We start from the raw sequence: 20675 nt of genomic DNA, 5'->3' as shown, positions 1-20675 counted from the left end.
AATCCCTATTATTCAGGTCATTCCTTGCTGTTTGTTGCACCAATCGGCTTCATTATTTGCAGAATATACTCTGTATCCAAATCTGTTATTCTTGTATTGTGTGACTAAATAAATCCAAAGCTTTGACATGGATGAGAACTCAGGGACGCAGTCAGGGCCCACAAAGGGATAATGCGGCTCTCTCATCACCCCTTTTCAATTTAACTGCTATGTAAATAACACTGGAGGACTTGCAGTTAAATTGATCTTTTGTTTGAATGTAGATCTTCACCATTGATGTAATATCAGAAGGTGATTTGCTTTCATGTGTTTTTGTATCTGCGATCAGTGTCTGGTACCATTGCTAAACCGAAGACTTAGAAATCAGGAATTATCACACGCCGCTTTCCTTGCTTTAAAGGGATAGTTCACCCAAAAATAAACATTTTTGCTGTCATGTAGGCATACTCACCCACCCTCATGTTTTTCAGAACCTGTATGACTTTCATTCTTCTTTGGAACACAAACGGAGATGTTATGTAGAATCAGTCTCAGTCGCCATTCACTTTCAATGCACTTTCCATACAAAGTAATAGAGTTTGTAAATAGGGTGTCAGTCCCAAACATTCTGCCTCAAATCTCCCTTTGTGTTCCAAGCAGGAATGAAAAGTCAAACGAGTAACAAAATGGGGGCAAGTAAATGTTGACAGAATTTTCATTTATGGGTGAACTATACCTTTAACACATAATGGATCGCAAGCCTTTTGGACATTTAATCAAGAGTAGGATATAAATAATGGATATCTATAATTAAATGTTTACTAGAATTAGTACTAGTTCTTGATATCAGGAATTTAATTAGTGGTTAAAATGTTAATTTTTGATATTAGTAATTACATTTGCGCTAGTAAAAAATGTAATTCTCTATATAAAAAAATGGAATTTCAGCTTGTAAAAACGTCATTTTAATTGATATCTGCAACTGCATTTTCACTAGTAGAATTTCACACTGATCTGTCTTTCACTCCTATTCAAAACACAATTATAGATCTCTTTAAGTCATTTCTTACTAGCTGAAATTCTAAACACAAACATCAGCTATGTTCTTCTTACTAGTAAAACATTACACTCGCTAAGCACTTTATTAGGAACACTATGGTCCTAATAAAGTGCCTGACGTGGTTTTCTGCTGTTTTAGCCCATTCACCTCAAGGTTCGACGTGTTGTGCATTCTGAGATGCTATTCTACTAACCACAATTGTACAGAGTGGTTATCTGAGTTACCGTAGCCTTTTTGTCAGCTCGAACCAGTCTGGCTATTCTCCATTGACCTCTCTCATAAACATCAAAATCGAGGAGATCACATTTTTCCCCATTCTGATGGTTGATGTGAATATTAACTAAAGCTCCTGACCCGTATCTGCGTGATGTTATGCATTGCACTGCTGCCACACGATTGGCTGATTAGAAAATTGCATGAATAAGTAGGTGAACAGGTGTTCCTAATTAAGTGCTGATTGAGCTGATTGATATATAAATAATTGCATTGTTACCAGTACAAATATCCATTCTTGATATCAACAATGGAAATACAACTGGTACAAATGCTCATTTTAGATATCTGTAAATTAATTTGAACATGTTAGATTTAGTATTTCAGAAATATGGAAATGGTTTCAGATATTAATAAATTGAAGAGTAATTAAAGATATATTAAAAGGCTTTCTTACTCATTACAGCATTACAGATATCTGAAATTAACATTGCCATCAGTGAAAAACAAATTCCAGATATACATTTTTTTGCAGTTTTACTAGTTTCAGTACAGTTGTTATGGACAAGAAGGGCATTTGCACTAGTAACAGAATCTGTCATTTTGTATATCAATAATTATTTTATTTTTTTCACTAGTAAGAAGAACATAGCTAATATGTGTATTTCAAATTTCAACAACAAATCAATTAATTATTGACACCTGTAATTGCATTTTGAGCAGGAGTGAATAAAAGATCATTGTGTAATTATCCTAGTAATTATTCAAGGCTTTTATTAGTTGAAATTCCATGTTTGATATCAAAAATGGGTATTCCTGTGAGTACTGATGTAACTTTTGATATGAAGAATTAAAGTTTTAGTAGTGCAAGTCTGTGGCAACGGTTTGTGTTTGGAGCAGATAGAGGAAGGGGAGCCTGTTTCCACAGTCCACCTGAGTCACTCTTTATGCCAAACTCTCAAGAATTACCATTTTAAAGGGATAGTTCACCAAAAAATGAAAATGATCTCATCATTTACTCATCCTCATGCATGCCATCCCAGATATGTATGACTTTCTTTCTTCAGCAGATTTTCAATATTGTTCTGTTTCTCAGCCTCACCTATTACATCGCTTCTGAAGATTTAACCACTGGCGTCTTATGGATTAATTCTATGTTTCCTTTATGTGATTTTTGGAGCAACAAATTTCTGATCATCATTCACTTGCATTTGGGACATATAGAGCTGAGATATTCTTCTAAAAATCTTTGTATTCAGAAGAAGAAAAAAAAGTCACATCTGGGATGGCATGAGGGTGAGTAAATGATGAGAGAATTTTCATTTCTGTGTGAACTATCCCTTTAACTAGTGAAAATTGAATTACAGATATCTGTTATTCATATCCTGCACTTGATTAAACATCAAAAGGGCTTGTGATACATTATGACTATCAAGCCAATTGTTTTTATATCCGCAGCAACCTTGAATATCAGGCTCGATTCTTCAGTTGCATGGCTGAATGGAGAGGTCAGAGGTCGCCTGGCTCCTGTGCAACAGGATGAAAGATGTCTGTTGAATTGGAGCACATGAAAGCCCTGACCCGTAAACAGACTCTTTTCTGAGGTTTAACAGGCTAGGCCTCCTCTGATTTCATTTTATTAGGGTTAAAGGGTCAACGTCTACACCACGTTCTACTCTGTATGAATTGCAATTCAATGACCACTTTTGTTTGTTTGTTTTGCACTTTATAAGCCTTATGTCAAACGATGATTATTCAAGACTTTGTGTTTATTGAATCAGTCTTAAACAGCTTTTGTGGGGGATTTCAATCTTTATTCACACAAATCTCAACAGATTTCGCTCAACAGGCAACAATAAATAGTTTTTATTCCAGAGGGTTGTTGTTCTTTATTTTAAAATTGAGCATCGGGCTACAAACGTACAGGCAGACAATATGTAAAGAGCTCAAAAACAAATAATTTCCCAGTTTCCAGTCTGGTCAAAACCCCGAATAAAGAAAAAGAAAACAGGCATTATTTGATGCATGTACTAGGAAACAGTTTTGCACATGCACATTGCCAGAAAATGGACATCACTAAAATAGGTTAATTTCAATAAAAATGCTTTTCATTTTTAGTCAGTTGTCATTTTGTTAAATAAAACATGTAAATGCAAACTATACTGAGTGTGTCAAGTTAAACTAGGGGCACACAACAGAATTGCAAAAGAAAGAAATTTGACATTCTCATTCTGTTTGGTCCGCCCAAATATCACATCATTGGTTGAGCCGATGTTAAGTCCCACCCAGTCGGGGTAGTGCAAACAGATTGCAATTACACTCAGTGCCACACGGTGGTGCTCAAACTGCACACTTCACCTTTCATTTTTGGTAGTCTTATGAAATCTCATAACTAAAAACCTCAGTATGGATTCTTAGAAAAAAAAAGTTTTAATCAAATTTATCTGTAAATTTGAAAGTTAGTAAATGCTGGGAATTTGACTCAAAAATGTAAATGCACAACAAACAGTTAGGTCCTGAAGTCTTGATTTAGCAAAGAACTCCCAGGTGTCACTCACGCTGTTGCATCCACAAAACAACCTTAAAACCTTGACCCCTGACATAAGAGGTCATATTGCACAATTTTACCTTTATTTTTAAAAATCGCTTAAGTAAACCTAAACTTTAGGATGTACATCAAGTCACCAAGCAAAAGGCAACACACTTTACCAGTCATTCAAAACTTTGTCTTGGTAATGCATCACAATGTGAATGATTGAATTTAAGAAATGGGTTCAAATTTTATAAATAGGCCTATATATTTCATAATATGGTTCTCTTTCCTCATTTAATGAATGATCTGTGGTCTTAGTATGATGTCATTCAAATACAAAAAGAAAGAGAACATATTAGCGCTGTAAGTTTAGTTATACATTTAAGTCTGGAGAGAATACTTTTCAAATCCATCACTATGTGAAATCAGAGACCAGCACATGGCATTGAAAACAGGACTGTTATTTAAAACAGAAAGCGCTATGATTCTGAAAACAAACTTTACACTCGTTCCCAGTGCTTCTGTTATCTGAAAATAAAACGAGAGTCTTCCAAAAGTAAATAAAATACTGTCAGCAAGAGTGTCTACAGTGGTCTCGGGGGTGATTGGGATCTCCCAGGTCTTTGTCTCTCTGTCTCTGATTCGTGTATTCATTTAAGACAGACAGACCAATCCATTCAGCAGTGATGTGTGTCCTGTACGATGAGACTTCCATGTCAGCCTAAAGCAGTCCTGTTAGTAAGATCCATAGCGATCCTGAAATGGATGATCAGAGTTAATATAGCTGACATGGAGGCACATCAATGCAAGTGTTAAATTGGAAAAGCTCATTTCAAAGTCTGAGACGGTGGAATTTTTTTGTCGGATTTTAATATAAAGAAGATTGGTGCATTCACCTGAATGGTGTTCATAACACCATTAGCCAGCACTGCCATCTTCCCTGCAACAGTCTTCACACCTTGCTTGAACTGGGCAATGTCTGGACCAGAGGGAAGCACACTGTCGAATCCTGATGAGCCTACAGAGACAACGTGAGCATAACGCACAGAAGAGTGTCAGAGTGAAAGTTTATTCCTGTCATTTAAAGTGGAGCCCAATTGTCTGAAACCTTTTAACAAATCAAATTTTATGTCCAATAAGACCTGGAATTAAAATGATTTTAATTTTGAAACAAAAACTATGATGCAAAAATGAAGACAAATGAAAGATTCTGCACTCTTTCTTTAATCATGTTAATTCCTTTAATGGATGCAAGAAAATCCAACCTTTTGTACAAAGTACAAAAGATGTTCTTTAGAACATTCTAATGAAAAGGAATAGTTCAGTCCAATTTAAAAAAAAAAAAAAAAAAAATGTAAATTTTTTTTTTATTTAGTCATCCTTCTCACTCCAAAGACTCCAAAAAGACTTTATTCTGTGGAACTCACAAAAAAGTACAATTGTCTTCACAGGGCTTATTTGCCATAATATAATAGTGACTGCGGTCTGTCAAGTTTATTAAAAAAAAAAACAAACAAAAAAAACAAATTTATATATATATATATATATATATATATATATATATATATTTATTTTGCACCATTTAAAGGGATAGTTCTCTCAAAAATTAAAATTCTCTCATCATCTACTTATCCTCATGCCATCACAGATGTGTATGACTTTCTTTTTTCTGCTGTACACAAAGATTTTTAGAAGAATTTCTCAGCTCTGTAGAGCAATACAATACAAATGAATGGTGACAAAAACTTTGAAGCTCCAAAAAGCACAGCATAAAATTAATCCATATGACTCCAGTAGTTAAATCCATATCTTCAGAAGTGATATAATAGGTGTGGGTGAGAAACAGATCTGTATTTAAGTCCTTTTTTATTCAATTCTCCTACCTGCCCAGTAGGTGGCGATATGCACAAAGAATGCGAATTGGCAAAAACAAAAGAAGAATCTGGAAGTGAAAGTGGATATTTATAGTAAAAAAGGATTTAAATTTGTATCTGTTTCTCACCCACACCTATCATATCACTTCTGAAGACATGGATTAAACCACTGGAGTCTTATGGATCACGTTTATGCTGCTTTTGGAGCTTCAAAGTTTTGTCACCATTCACTTGTATTGTGAGGATCTACAGAGCTTCTAAAAATCTTCATGTTCTGCAGAAGAAAGAAAGTCATACACATCTGGGATGGCATGAGGGTGAGTAAATGTTGAGAGAATTTTCATTTTTTGGTGAACTATCCCTTTAACCACAATAAAAGTAGTCAATAGGACTTGTGCACTACATTCCAAGTTTTCTGAAGCAATATGATCACTGTGTGATGAACCAAACAAAATTTAAGTCAAATAATTAATAAAGTGCTTAAATCAAATATAGCAGCTATGTCGATAACATTAAACCTCATTGGTTCTCATCGTGCCAAACATCATGACATCATTTCGCATATTTGAGCACGAGACGTTATGAGAACCAATGACGTTTGATGCTATTGACGTAGCCCATTATTTGATTTAACTGCTTTATGAATGATTTAACAACTTAAATTACATTCAGATCACAGAAAATATTTGTATAGCTTCAGAAAACTTGGAACATAGTCATAATGACAATTTTTACTGTGGTTATATGGTGTTTATCTTGACTTTTGTCCTTATTAGCTTGAAAGACCAGAGTCACTATACACTTATATTAAGCAGAATAAACCGCATGAAGACTTATTGGGTTCCACAGAAGTCAAATGGATTTGGAATGACATGAGGGTTAGTAAATACTGACAATTTTAATTTTATGGGTCAACTGTTCCTTTAAAGCAAAGGGGGGCATACCGAATACTAAGAAACTCTGAACTCTACTTCTCACCACAATTGCTAAGCTAAAAATATCAACAAAAAAAAAATTATTAAATAAGTGCAAAAGCACTTCCACTTGTGGGTTTAGACTTTTGAATCTCACTGTAAAAGTATATCATTAAGTAAACAGTTTCATTAAAGAAAACGGCACGTTTACCTGAGGAACGGTCACTGCCATCACCAAACAGGTCAGCAGAGCTGATGGAGGTACTGCCAGACATTCCCTCTAGACGAGTCTTTGCTTCATACTGGAAGGAGAGAAATAACCATCTCAGAGAGGACTGAGGACTAACAAACAGCCAAGTTTCACCATGTGTGTCCAGTTTGCCAAAAACTAATGCCAGTGGCACAGATCTCTCTCTAGATCCATTCCAAAACCTAGAGCGCGGACTCGTTGCCTACTGTCTTCATAGGCAGAATCCAATCTAAAACAGAACTCACAAGTGACTGCTGTGAATCACGCCACACAAATTGCAAGACTGGTGGTCTTTGTCTGATTCAACTAATCTGATGTTAACATGTTGCTAAGCTAACAGCTCAAAATTCTAATTAGTACAATCGTTAGTAGTCAAAAACTTATTTGTTCATATAACATACAAATCATAAGATAATCATATGTTGTCATATTAAATTTTCCTTCCACTCTGAGCCTCTCTTACATATCTTGCATGAAGATTTTCACTGATCTCATTGTATTGCGTTCTTGGAGTTCCTTAACCACGAAGAATAACTGCCTGGCTTCAAATCAATGCCTAAAAATGGTGCCCTGGTGGGCAGCTCACTAGCTTTTGTAACAGAGCTAATATCTGCGGTTGTAATGAAGGCTATATAAAGTGGGCTCACTGTAGTACCTCTGGGTTGCTCTCACGGCCGAAGAACATGTCCGATGAGATCGCTTTAGCATTGGCAAACTTCTGTCGCGCTTCGCTAGACTCCGTGACTGGCACAGACATATCAGGTTTCCGTCGGCTGGGCAACCTAAGAGGTGTAATCATTGACAACTCAGTCAGTCAGTCATAAAACACATCAAAATCACTGACAACTTCAAGAAAGACTAAGAATATTCAAGATTCTGCATTCAGAAAAAGAGAATGCCAAACCTTTCTCCGATTGGCTGGATACTCGAGATGGTGACCTCGCTCTCTTTAGGATCCTCCTTCTCCAGAGCCCAGGAGGAGAAAGATGATGCTCCATCATTGTCCCACCGTGACCCAAAACTGTCGCCTGATGTGAAAGGGTTGTCCTTGTATCTGAAATGACAAAGAAAGATACAAATTGTTTATGCACATATTCAAGTGTTAGCAATAGTTAAAGGGATTGTTCACCAAAAAATGAAAATTCTCTCATTTACCCTCATGCCATCCCAGATGTGCATGACTTTATTCTGCAGAACACAAATTAAGATTTTTAGAAGAATGTCTCGGCTCTGTAGGTCCTCACAATGCAAGTGAATGGTGACCAGACTTTTAAAACTCCAAAAATCATCCAGTGTTTAAATCCATATCTTCAGAAGAGATATAATGGTTGTGGGTGAGAAATAGAACAATACTCAAGTCATTTTTTACTATAAATATTCACTTTAACTTTCACTTTTCCATCTGAAAGTAATAACTAAACAGGCACAACGTGACTTTCAGATGGAAAAGAGAAATCGGAGATTTAGGGTAACACCTATTATATCCCTTCTGAACATATGGATTAAACCAACAAAGTCTTATGGATTACTTTTATGCTGCCTTTGTGATTTTTGAAGCTACAAAAGTCTGCTCACCATTCACTTGCATTGTATGGACCTACAGTGCTGAAATATTCTTCTAAAAATCTTTGTTTGTGTTCTGCTGAAGAAAGAAAGTCAAACACATCTGGGATGGCATGAGGTAGAGTAAATGAAAGGATTTTCATTTTTGGATGAACTATCCCTTTAAAGACGTACCTTTCTCGGCCTGGGTAGCTCAGTGGTAAAATACGCTGGCTACCACCCCTGGAGTTCGCTAGCTCGCTAGTTCAAATCCCAGGGCGTGCTGAGTGACTCCAGCCAGGTCTCGTAAGCAACCAAAATTGGCCCGGTTGCTAAGGAGGGTAGAGTCACATGGGGTAACCTCCTCGTGGTCGCTATAATGTGGTTTGTTCTCGGTGGGGCGCATGGTGAATTGAGCGTGGTTGCCGCGGTGGATGGCGTGAAGCCTCCACACACGCTATGTCTCCGTGGCAACGCGCTCAACAAGCCACATAAGATGAGCGGGTTGACTGTCTCAGACGCGGAGGCAACTGGGATTCGTCCTCCGCCACCCGGACTGAAGCGAATCACTATGCGACCACGAGGACTTAGAGCGCACTGGGAATTGGGCATTCCAAATTGGGAGAAAAATGGGAACCCCCCCCCCCCCAAAAAAAAAAAAAAAAAAAAAGACGTACCTTTCTAAGTGAACACCTCTAATTACCAAAAAAATAGCTGACCCTGCAGACTGCAGTTTACTTATATACAAGCTGCCAAATACACTGTCCAACACAAACATACTTTGGTGGTCCAGAGGCAAATCCAGGCTCATCAAACATGTCCATCTTAGATCGAGAGGAGGATTTGACTCCCACTGGAGTCTCCTGCTCGATCACCTGCATCTCAGCCATTACAGAGTGAGACACGGCACTGTGGAAATTCAAGGAAATTAAAAAGGACAATGTCAGGTCACATAAGCCTGAACTTTATAATTCCAAGGAAACATTTTGCCAACAAACAGAAACACAGTCTTCCTACACCAACCATTACTCTGGGTCATGGTGTTTGGGTTATTAATTTGCTGTGATAGTGATATCATGCTTGAAAGGAGTGATGTAATTATGACAGTGGTTTAATCAAGGCTGGCACTGTATCTTCACCTCCTGCTGCCGAATCCCATGCCCAGCCTCTCCGCCTGTTCCTTCTTCCCCGCCATGTTCTGCAGTTTCTTCTCCTCCATCTTCCTGTCAATCTCCAGCTCTTTGTAGGCCAGTCGCATCGAGGCCACTCTGCCAGAAATGGGGGAATGCAATCAGATGAAACTGCTGAAGCTATAGCTCTAATTGCACTGTTAGAAGAGCCAAGTCTGCCCTAAAATATTTGGTTGACTATTCAATCATTCAAAAGGAGGGCAAAACCTCTAAAACGTAAAGGCAGTCCACCGAAGAGCCTTCTCAACAGTACTAATCAGACAGATAGTGGTTGATTCATGGTGTCTGGAGACTCACATGGATTCCTCAGCATGTTTCTTGGCCTCAGTAACCTGTTCCTCTCTCAGTTTCTCAGCCACCTGGGCTTGTTTCTCCACCTCATTGAAGCTCTTGCCGCTCACCTTCTGGGCTCCAAGGCCCTTTTTAGCGCCAAGCTAATGGTAATAAATAAATAAATAATCATGTGTCAAGACACTTTTCGTTTTGAATTTGAAGTTTCAGCACAAAAAATATTAATTATTTACATCAGAATGAATTTTAACAGTTCAATAAGGTTCCTGAAGTAAAAAAATGGCAATCAAAACCTCCATTGTGCAATAAATTAATTAGTTTTAATCGAATTAAGTACATGGCATGCCGATTATATTAATCATAATTAATTGCATATATAAATATTTAATGAGAAAGGCCCCAAAATAATGACAATGCAATATGTTATAAAACTAATTCTACATTTTTACATATAGAAATTAAACAATTTATCATATTGTTTGTTTTACTCCTATTTCACCGAACATGAGACAATTTTGCAACTGTGTTCTTGTATTCCATCAGCACTATTTTTTTAAATTGCTGGTAATGTATATATGTGTCAGATGGATGCTTTTGGAGCATCATAAATGCATAAATGCAGTGTTTTTAGGATGCTTTAACAAGTTAAAAGTAGTTGGAAATGTAAAAAAAAAAAGAAAAAAAAAAAAAATAGGCATAGAGATCACTTCGTTCTGTTGCCCTCCATCCAGCTGTCAAGAATGCATCCTGCGTGTGACCACCTGCTCTCATTCTGTGGCTGCACTGCTTATGACGTTTGTTGAGGTGCGCTGACTGGGCATGATTAATTACGTTCATTTTTTACACATTATTTTTATATAATTATTCACACTAAAGTAACACATTAAAACGGAAGCTCTAGAACAAACAGCTTTTAAAACATAGCAACTATAAGCTCCAAGAATGTTAAAGCTGAAGAATGTAAAGTTTGTTTTTGTGTTAAAACACTTTCTTTTGGTTACTAGGGTGGGTATTTTGAGTGGTTGCTAGGTGGTTTTCTGAAAAGCCTTTAAAGCAAATAGAATGGGAAAAATGCTTAAGGAACCCAGGCTGCTAAAAATGTCACTGCTGAACTCAATTGGCACACATAAGTGAGATTAGTCTATCTATTATTCACAGTTTTAATAATCCCAATGTGTTCAAGTAATGCCAGAGTTCTAATGATTACACTGGATTCCTTATTAGGCTGGATGCAGTCACACAGTTCTAGTTTCTGTAAAGAGCCTGACAACTATTCAGTGTTCTTAGCCTGACACATTGTGGCAAAAACTGAACATTTTAGAATCAGAATACAAAATTCACCTAAGAGGAAATGACTGAGCACTGATTTTTTTTTTTACCTACCCCTTTCTTTGCTGCGGTTGGCTTCTTCTTTCCAATGATTGAGGATTTCACTTCTGAAATCAGACAGCGTAGAGCAGTTAGTCAGAGAACAGCAAACCAGAAAGCAACTCCTCCAAGCTCACATTATGCTAGAGAATAAACCTTCTCCAGATGGGGATCATTAGTGCATGGCAAGGGAGGCAATGGCATACACCGCCCAGAGAAATATCATGCCAGCAAAGCCTGGGGGAAGGGAAGAGGTTCCACCTCCACACGATCAATCAGATTAGAGCATGAAAGCCTTTAAAGTATATACTTGGAACAGTAGGAAGTGGCCAGATCTCTCTAAACTGCACATTCATGGAGTATTAATAGTGGACAAACAAAGTGCAAACAGCCTGAAGTTTTTTCCCAATTTTCCTTACAAACGACAAAATTAGGCTTAAGCCGTTCTAATCTCATTCCAGTGCACACATCGATCTGGACTGTGTACATGACAATTTTGAGATAAACTGTATCCAGAGGGGAAAGGTCAGATGACCCAAAAAAGCTCTTTATGAGAACAGAAAACAAAATTACACCAGTGTTTATCAGTACGTTTACATACACTTCAAAGGTCAGTTTTCAGTGGGACTAAAACATTAATTTGTCTTAAAATGTCATGCAAATGAATGAAAGCAACTGAAATCGTATCAGTCTGAATTTTCCCAAGTCAGACTAACAGATCTAGAGAATGCAATGGAAGCTGACTGAGGTGACGTGCGACGTGTTCATGGCACTTTCTCAGTTGACGTCCTTCCTTCAAAGGGGTGGGGTTAAAGCAGCACACACACTCAAATCAAGTGTCAGTCAAGCGCAGAACTACGCTGCTACTTTCCCACCAGCCAATAGGCAACCAGCAATTTTAAAATCATTCAAATCACCTTTAGGAGGTTGTGTCTCTCCTGACGCCAATCTCATTGAGTCCTCTACATTAACAGAACAGACATAACTGTTACTGAGGGCACAGGCCTCTTCGGCTGAATGGGGTAATATTAATTCGAGGGGAAATGATAGAAAACTACTTTGGCAGATTTACTGGATTGCTATTAGAGTAGATTGGATTTAAATAATTTTTTTTGTACATTTTTATAAAAAATATATTCAACATGAAATCAAAATTGACCATATTTACTTCCTAATGCATGTACTGGTCTTATTGTGGATGATTCACGTTACTCTAAATCACAAAAAAATTATTTGTTATCTTAAATCAAAATGCAATAACTTGGTCTGCCATTGAAACGACTTTTCCACTGATGTCACTTAAAGGCTATTGGATAAACATGTCTGGAAAACTATTTCTGCATTGTATTAGCATTCATTCTGATAAGGAACACTCACTTTTCAAATAAATTCCCTATAGATAAAAATCAAGTCCTGCCCTACATTTTGTCATTGAATATCTCAATGAATTCATTCAAAAAAAAAAAAAAAAAAAAATTCTCCCCTTTTATCCCCAATTTGGAATGCCCAATTCGCAATGTGCTCTAAGTTCTCGTGGTGGTGTAGTGACTCGCCTCAATCCGGGTGGCGGAGGATGAATCTCAGTTGCCTCCTTGTCTGAGACCGACAATCCGCATCTTATCAAGTGGCTTGTTGAGCGTGTCACCGCGGAGACATAGCATGTGTGGAGGCCCCGCTATTCTCCGCGGCATCCACGCACAACTCACCACGTGCCCCACCGATAGCGAACCACGAGGAGGTTACCCCATGTGACTCTACCCTCCCTAGCAACCGGGCCAATTTGGTTGCTTAGGAGACCTGGCTGGAGTCACTCAGCACACCCTGAATTCGAACTCGTGACTCCACGGTTGGTAGTCATTGTCTTTACTTGCTGAGCTACCCAGGCCCCCTAAACTCGAATTCATTTTGAAATTTAGCACTTTACAGAAGTAAATTGGGTTGCGAACTGGGTTTCACATTGACTTAAAATATTATACATTGAAAATAATGTAATGTTAAAAGTATCTTAGCAATTACTTGCTGCTGTCTACAAAAGGTTGACATGTTAGAGCAATACTTGTCGAAATATCAATAAGGTTTCCAACAGGTCATGTAGCTTGACTTGTTTATGGGACTCATTATAGGGTTAGTTCACCCAAAAATGAAAATTCTGTCATTTACTCACCCTCATTCCATACCAGATGTATGACATTCTTCTACAGAACACAAATGAAGATTATTTTTAGAAGAAAATTTCAGCTCAGTTGGTCCTCACAATGCAAGTGAATGGTGAACAGAACTTTGAAGCTCCAAAAAGCACATAAAGGCAGGATAAAAGTAATCCACAAGATTCAAGTGGTTAAATCAATGTCTTCAGAAGTGATTTAATAGGTGTGGGTGAGAAACAGATCAATATTTAAATCCTTTTTTACCTATAAATTCTCCTCCCTGCCCAGTAGGTGAAAACAAAAGACGAATGTGGATCTGAGAGTGAAAGTGAAGAATTCATCATAAAAAAGGACTTAAATATTGATCTGTTTCCCACCCACAGCTATCATATCACTTCTGAAGACATGGATTTAAACACTGGATTACTTTTATTCTGGCTTTGTGCTGCTTGGAGCTTCAAAATTTTGGCACCCATTCACTTACATTGAATGGACCAACAGAGCTGAGATATACTTCTGAAAATCTTCGTGGTCTGCAGAAGAAAGTCATACATATCTGGGATGGCATGAGGGCGAGTAAATGATGAGAGAATTTTCATTTTTGGGTGAACAACTACTTTACTGTTGGTGATATGATCCCATAAAAAAATTGTTACTTGTTTTAAAGTTATGTTAAAATAAATATTTGGTGAGCATTTTAGTTGGGATGGGGTAGTGAATGGACAACACAGATATGGGGATGCTGTGATGATTGATAATCTGAACAAAATAAACATTCTGCCAAAGCATATGTGCACGCACGCACGCACACACACAATCAGGCAATTACTCACCTATTGTGGCTTTAGGACTTGTGCTCAGTCCTTCAATACTCGGACCTTCTTCAGGCTCTGGATCACATGGACAAGATAATTTTAAATCAAATTTACTGACAAGCCAAGGATATGTTTGAACAATTGTGGAACACAATGACAATGTGGCTGTTTAAATGCGTGTGTGTGTTGTGAGGAGGGAGTGTTCTTACGGGTGCTAGTAGCCTCTAAAGTCTTAGGACTTCTCTGCTCCAGTTGAGGGGTCACAGTTACTGCTCCATTCTGATCGGTTAGGGATGGCGATGCCATGTCCCGGCTGTTGGCAGACTACAGGTAAAACAATACAATGACTGTCAAACTTGACACAAAGACATTATGTAACAGGCATATATGCATGAGCATAATCTTAAAGGGGCCATATTCTGCACTTTAAGTTCACTTACAACATTAGTTAAGTTATAAATCTGCAACTTATGTTGTGTCTTCAGGGTTCTGAAACCTTTTGACCAGGGATTTTCATTTGTGGGAACTAGCTTTTCCAGTCATTCATAATAACTGCATAGGATTATTAAAAATCATTTTATAGGGACTACACTCACTAAGCGCAATTTCTAGGTAGAAAAAAATTTTTCACCATTTTATTATCTTCATAACTTTCCTGATATCTTCAGGTTTCCATGACCATGGCAACCCATATTCCTTCCCTTATATGTGCCCTTTAAATATCAAAACTTAAGTGTTTACAAGCATATTCCAGTCAACTTGCACAACTCTGTGTCATACCTGTGTGTGCACATCAAAGAAGTCAGTCTCTTTTTTCTCGGAAGGTGATGGCTGAGCACAGCTGGAGCTGTCAATCCACAGCTGAACAGTGAAAAGACAACACAAAGTCTCAAATCAAATGTTGAAACCAAAATCAATGTCCTAAATGCAGCACTCCAGACACATTGGATGTCTGGTATGATTACGTAACCTTTGACTGTGGGGAGGCAAAACTAAATTACCACTGCCGTAACATGGAGTTTGCTCAGTGACTCAAGTTCAAAGTTTAGCCAGTATCAAACAACAAGGGCTGCAAACTGAAACCAAACAACTTTTCATATTCCATAACATACAGTAAGTTTATGTTATGAACTCAACAATAACATAGAATGACTAAACACAGGAAAACAAGTTCAAAAACATCTAAACTAATTTAAAAAATCCTATTCAAATCAAACTGAAAGACAGATTCAAAATGAAATCCTTTAGATCATAAGCTTGATTTTACTATAATACTGTAAAAAGAAACAAATATTGACAAATTCAAGGCATAGTTCACTTTCTAGGCAGTGACGATACTTGATCAGCATGTGGTTTGAATACTCACATCAGTGCCATACTTGGAGAGTGCAGCGTTGGCAAGCTGTCGAATCTTCTCTCTGTACATCTGAGCGGCACGACTGTTGTACTTTGCATTGGTGTCATTGGTGGTACAGCCATGCTGACGGAAAAACGCCATCTGTACACAGAAAGCAAACATGGGAGTAAGCAGAGTTGTGTAACATCCTGTACAGAAAGTCAATGTCAGTGGCCAAATCAAGTGGCTATTTTTTAAAAGCAGAAATGGTGTAATTGAATTTGTGCTGTTATAGAGAAGGTTAAAAAGGAAGAACTTACCGCATTGGCATTTCCTCCCACCTGTATACATCTCAGTTGAAACCAGCTCCAGTTAGAATCCAGCTCCGTGGATCTGAAATGATTGCCAACAAAGTCACTGAATATTGAAACTCTCGCAGGCTCCCTAAACTTCAATTAAAATAATGCTGGATTATTATTTTTTGTGACAATTTAATAACTGTAAACAAACACACCATTAATAGACAATTGTCAAATCATTCAAGCAATTACAGTTGAAGTCAGAGGTTTACATACACTTAGGTTGAAGTCATTAAAACACATTTTTTAACCACTCCACAGATTTCATATTAGCAAACTATAGTTTTCTCAAGTTGTTTAGGACATCTACTTTGTGCGTGAGTAATTTTTCCAACAATTGTTTACAGACAGATTGTTACACTTTTAACTGACTATATCACAATTCCAGTGGGTCAGATGTTTACATACACTAAGTTAACTGTGCCTTTAAAGGAATAGTTCACCCAAAAATGAAAATTTGCTGATAATTTACTCACCCTCAGGCCATCCAAGATATATCTGAGTTTCTTTCTTCATCGAAACAGAATTTAAGACTTTTAGGATTTCATTTCAGGCCTCCTCCTCTAAACAATGCAAGTGAATGTCCTCCATTATTTGATGGTCCAAAATGCATATTTAGGGTGCATCAAAATAATCCACACGACTCCAGTCAACAAATAAAGTTCTTTTGAACACAAATGATTGATTATTTTGAGAAACAAAACAATACTTTCATACTTTTTAACTACAAATGGTCACTTCAGTACATCTCTGTGACGTGCGCTCATGAGAGGGATGACGTAAGTTCGTTGGTAAGGTCACGCGTCATGTGGAGGAGTCAGGAAGCGTGTCATTGTTTACAAGATAAAGTTGTGCTGTTCACAAATCAAAACAATTTCAAAACAATATAAAATAAAAAATCATTTCCAAATAATAATAAAAAAAAATTGTATACAATGACGCGCTTCCTGACTCCTCCACATGACGCGTGACCTTACCAACGAGCTTACGTCATCCCTCTCATGAGCTCACATCACAGAGATGTACAGAAGTGAACATTTGTAGTTATAAAGTATATAAGTATTGTTTTGTTTCTAAAAATAATCAATCATTTGGGTTCAGAAGACCTTTATTTGTCGACTGGAGTCGTGTGGATTATTTTGATGCACCCTAAATATGCATTTTGGACCGTCAAATAATGGAGGACATTCACTTGCATTGTTTAGAGGAGGAGGCTTGAAATGAAATCCTAAAAGTTTTAAATTCTGTTTTGATGAAGAAAGAAACTCAGATACATCTTGGATGGCCTGAGGGTTAGTAAATTATCAGCAAATTTTCATTTTTGGGTGAACTATTCCTTTAAGCAGCTTGGAAATTCCAGAAAATTGTCAAGCCTTTAGACAATTAGCTTCTGATAGGAGGTGTAGTGAATTGGAGGTGTACCTGTGGATGTATTTTAAGGCCTCAGTGCCTCTTTGCTTGACATCATGAGAAAATCAAAAGAAATCAGCCAAGACCTCAGAAAAAAAATTGTGGACCTCCACAAGTCTGGTTCATCCTTGGGAGCAATTTCCAAACACTTGAAGGAACCACGTTCATCTATACAAACAATAGTACGCAAGTATAAACACCATGGGACCACGCAGCAATCATACTGCTCAGGAAGGAGACGCATTCTGTCTCCTAGAGATGAACATAGTTTGGTGCGAAAAGTGCAACAGCAAAGCACCTTGTGAAGATGCTGGAGGAAACAAGTATCTATATCCACAGTAAAACAAGTCCTATCTCGACAAAACCTGAAAGGCTGCTCAACAAGGAAGCCACCAATGCTCCAAAACCGCCATAAAAAAGCCAGACTACAGTTTGAAAATGCACATGGGGACAAAGATCTTACTTTTTGGAGAAATGTTCTTTGGTCTGATGAAACAAAAATTGAACTGTTTGGCCATAATGACCATCATTATGTTTGGAGGAAAAAGGGTGAGGCTTGCAAGCCGAAGAACACCATCCCAACCGTGAAGCATGGGGGTAGCATCATGAGGAAGGAAAATTATGTGGATATATTGAAGCAACATCTCAAGCCATCAGCCAGTAAATTAAAGCTCGGTCACAAATGGGTCTTCCAAATGGACAGTGACCCCAAGCATACCTCCAAAGTTGTGGCAAAATGGCTTAAGGACAACAAAGTCAAGGTATTGGAGTGGCCATCACAAAGCCCTGACCTCAATCCGATAGAACATTTGTGGGCAGAACTGAAAAAGCGTGTGCGAGCAAGGAGGCTACAAACCTGACTCATTTACACCGGTTCTGTCTGGAGGAATGGGCCAAAATTCCAGCAACTTATTGTGAGAAGCTTGTGGAAGGCTACCCAAAATGTTTGACCCAAGTTACACAATTTAATGGCAATGCTACAAAATAGTAAAAAAGTGTATGTAAACTTCTGACCCATTGGGAATGTGATGAAAGAAATAAAAGCTGAAATAAATCATTTTTTCTACTATTATTCTGACATTTCACACTCTTAAAATAAAGTAGTGATCCTAAGTGACCTAAGACAGAGAATATTTTCTATGATTAAATGTCAGGAATTGTGAAAAACTGAGTTTAAATGTATTTGGCTAAGGTGTATGTAAACTTCTGACTTCAGCTGTATATATTAGAGATTAAAGGTGAAGTGTGTCATTTTTTTATGATATTACAATACTCTGTCTCCTGCCTATCCCAGCTGAATATGATGAGAGATATACACAAAAAATGTTCGGCTATTAAGAGTTTACACATTTCAATTTCATAACAAAATTCCTTAAAATTTAACAGTAGTGATTAAAACATTTTTATTTTATTTTGTAAAAGACTACTCAATTTGATGGAACTTTATGATATTGAAATATGTAAATCTAAAAAAAAAAATTTAAAAAAAAAATTTATAGTGTATGAAAACCATTTGTGGGTTAATTCCCCCCAAAAGTGTAAACAATAAGGCTCTGTGGTGTTTGTTTGAGCATTCCAATCAGCCTGATATAGTAACATTGGCTCAACCAAGAGAGTTTGGGGTGGGACTATCTGTTTGTTGAAGTCATTACAAACAATGATTATTTTGTTGACCACGCAAGTAATGAAGCCATTCAGATGAGCGGGTGAAATTTCAAACAACATCAAAGTTCTATTGTAAATAAATGAACCTGATGTTCTACAATGCCACGGATGAATGAAAACCTTGACAGACATTCACATAACATCATAATGTAATAAACAGCAGCGAGTCAGTCAGACCTGATAAAACTTAAGTGCACTCCCAATGAGCGATGAATTCCAGAACAGTCAATGCACAGAAACACTCCATATGAAATACTAGCCCAACTCGGATTCTTAGCAGCACAGTCAAAGCAGGCCTAGAAACAAAACACACAAAAATACAAACATGTGTAAAGCTATTTCACAAAGGATTCTGTAAATCCCAAACCGTATAAACAATGGATTTTTCCAGTCTCTTCTGATGAGATGCTGATTTTTAAATATCATTCTATAGAGATTGCACACATATAGGGTAATTTATTTATAGTTGATGATTTTTTTATTTTTATAGCTGATCACAATTTAGAGATGTTTATATTTCCTATAGCACTTTCAATGACTATGATATGGTTTGGTCATTTTTTCTTTAATAAAAATGGCATACTTTATCTGAGTGGCTCAAGGCTTGGTTCCTTTTTCTACATTTGCCATCTGAACACACAAAAAAATTGGAATGGATTCAATGAGTTTGGGCCACGACCACAAATTTGACCGACCATAGGAAATGGGCGAGACTATAACACAGAGCAATTTTTTATTATTATTATTATTTTTTTAACAACAATTCAGCCACAATACAGAACACACACACACAAATTCATATTGTTACAACCAAGAATTAATTAGTTGATCTCTGCAGCTATCTACTGGTTATTTTCATCATTACATGATTTTAAAGTCATATAATTGTTCTTTTTTTACACCAGCTGCCAGCAATCTACCTAAATACATGACACACACATATTTTCTTCATATTTTAACTTACAGAAGTGTAGGTTTATTTGCATATGCAAATTAATGGTGTAATTAATGGTGGACACAAGTGATTTCTTTCCAGACAGCTATTTTAGTTTTTACATCTCTTAAATATATTATTTTAGTGTTTGATAGATTGGTACTGGACTGTTTTTCAGGTGTGATGTTGGTAGTAAATCTGATACTATGTGTGAGACAGACAGGCCGCATCAACACCGGTTTAAGGAAAGACAATGACACGTAATCCCACTCGGAACAAACATATTGATATATCTGAATATAGTAAAATTATGATTAATATAAACATAGGACAGTTTCAGTAAGATATCTCATATCACCTTGTTTGTAGGGATGGAGCGCAGTCGTTTAAAAATGGTGAGAATTTCTGTCTTATTCGGTTCCGACGCCATCTTGCCAACTGAGCAGAGTGAAAACAGAAACCAGAGGAGATGAAAAGAGATACAGCGGAAGGAAGTGTTTTACAAATTAAAGGTCTCTAGCAAAAAAAAAATAAAACAAAATAAATAATAAATAAAAATTTTTTTTTTAAATCTTACAAAACGAGAAGCTAAATTGGGCTAAAAGAAAACTGTTTGCTTGCTTATCGGTTGAAAAACTCAAAAACATAAATGAATGTATTTTATATACATATATATATATATATATATATATATATATATATATATATATATATATATATATATATATATATATATAAAGTTTATTCTTTGAATTTATAAAAAAACAAGAATCAAGATATTCAAAATGTGAAGAC

General features: G+C 36.9%; 1 protein-coding gene and 1 pseudogene across 2 annotated transcripts; one reads left to right on the top strand and one right to left on the bottom strand.

The window, feature by feature from the left end:
- Positions 1-20675, top strand: part of LOC127416711 (liver carboxylesterase 1-like) — a 29520-nt pseudogene that overhangs the window by 7931 nt on the left and 914 nt on the right.
- On the bottom strand, positions 3045-20332 carry LOC127416956 (ADP-ribosylation factor GTPase-activating protein 2-like). 2 transcript variants are annotated; one of them, XM_051656589.1, is made up of 17 exons: positions 20239-20317; positions 19530-19576; positions 19124-19242; positions 15833-15905; positions 15543-15674; positions 14957-15037; positions 14386-14500; positions 14195-14251; positions 11230-11282; positions 9853-9989; positions 9505-9633; positions 9146-9274; positions 7728-7877; positions 7479-7605; positions 6785-6875; positions 4682-4803; positions 3045-4541 (listed from the first exon to the last, which is right to left on the bottom strand). In XM_051656589.1, exons 5-17 carry the CDS (start codon positions 15672-15674, stop codon positions 4521-4523), a joined length of 1344 nt encoding a protein of 447 aa, XP_051512549.1. In that variant the 5' UTR covers positions 15833-15905; positions 19124-19242; positions 19530-19576; positions 20239-20317; the 3' UTR covers positions 3045-4520. The 2 variants fall into 2 exon arrangements, with proteins under 2 accessions (XP_051512549.1, XP_051512548.1); XM_051656588.1 differs by lacking the exon at positions 19530-19576 and having other exon boundaries at positions 20239-20332.

This window comes from Myxocyprinus asiaticus, chromosome 26, assembly GCF_019703515.2.
Source record: "Myxocyprinus asiaticus isolate MX2 ecotype Aquarium Trade chromosome 26, UBuf_Myxa_2, whole genome shotgun sequence".
NCBI lineage: Eukaryota > Metazoa > Chordata > Actinopteri > Cypriniformes > Catostomidae > Myxocyprinus > Myxocyprinus asiaticus.
Note: the sequence above shows the minus strand (reverse complement) of the source record. Positions and strands in the feature narration are given on the sequence as shown.

Excerpts from the sequence above, each read along its gene's own strand:
- LOC127416956 (XM_051656588.1), bottom strand. The coding sequence starts at position 20,310 with ATGGCGTCGGAACCGAATAAGACAGAAATTCTCACCATTTTTAAACGA. Across the intron at positions 15,906-19,123 it reads GTGCACTTAAGTTTTATCAG|ATCCACGGAGCTGGATTCTA; the intron begins GTCTGACTGACT and ends CAATCATTTCAG. Across the intron at positions 6,876-7,478 it reads GCCGTGAGAGCAACCCAGAG|TATGAAGCAAAGACTCGTCT; the intron begins GTACTACAGTGA and ends CTCTCCTTCCAG.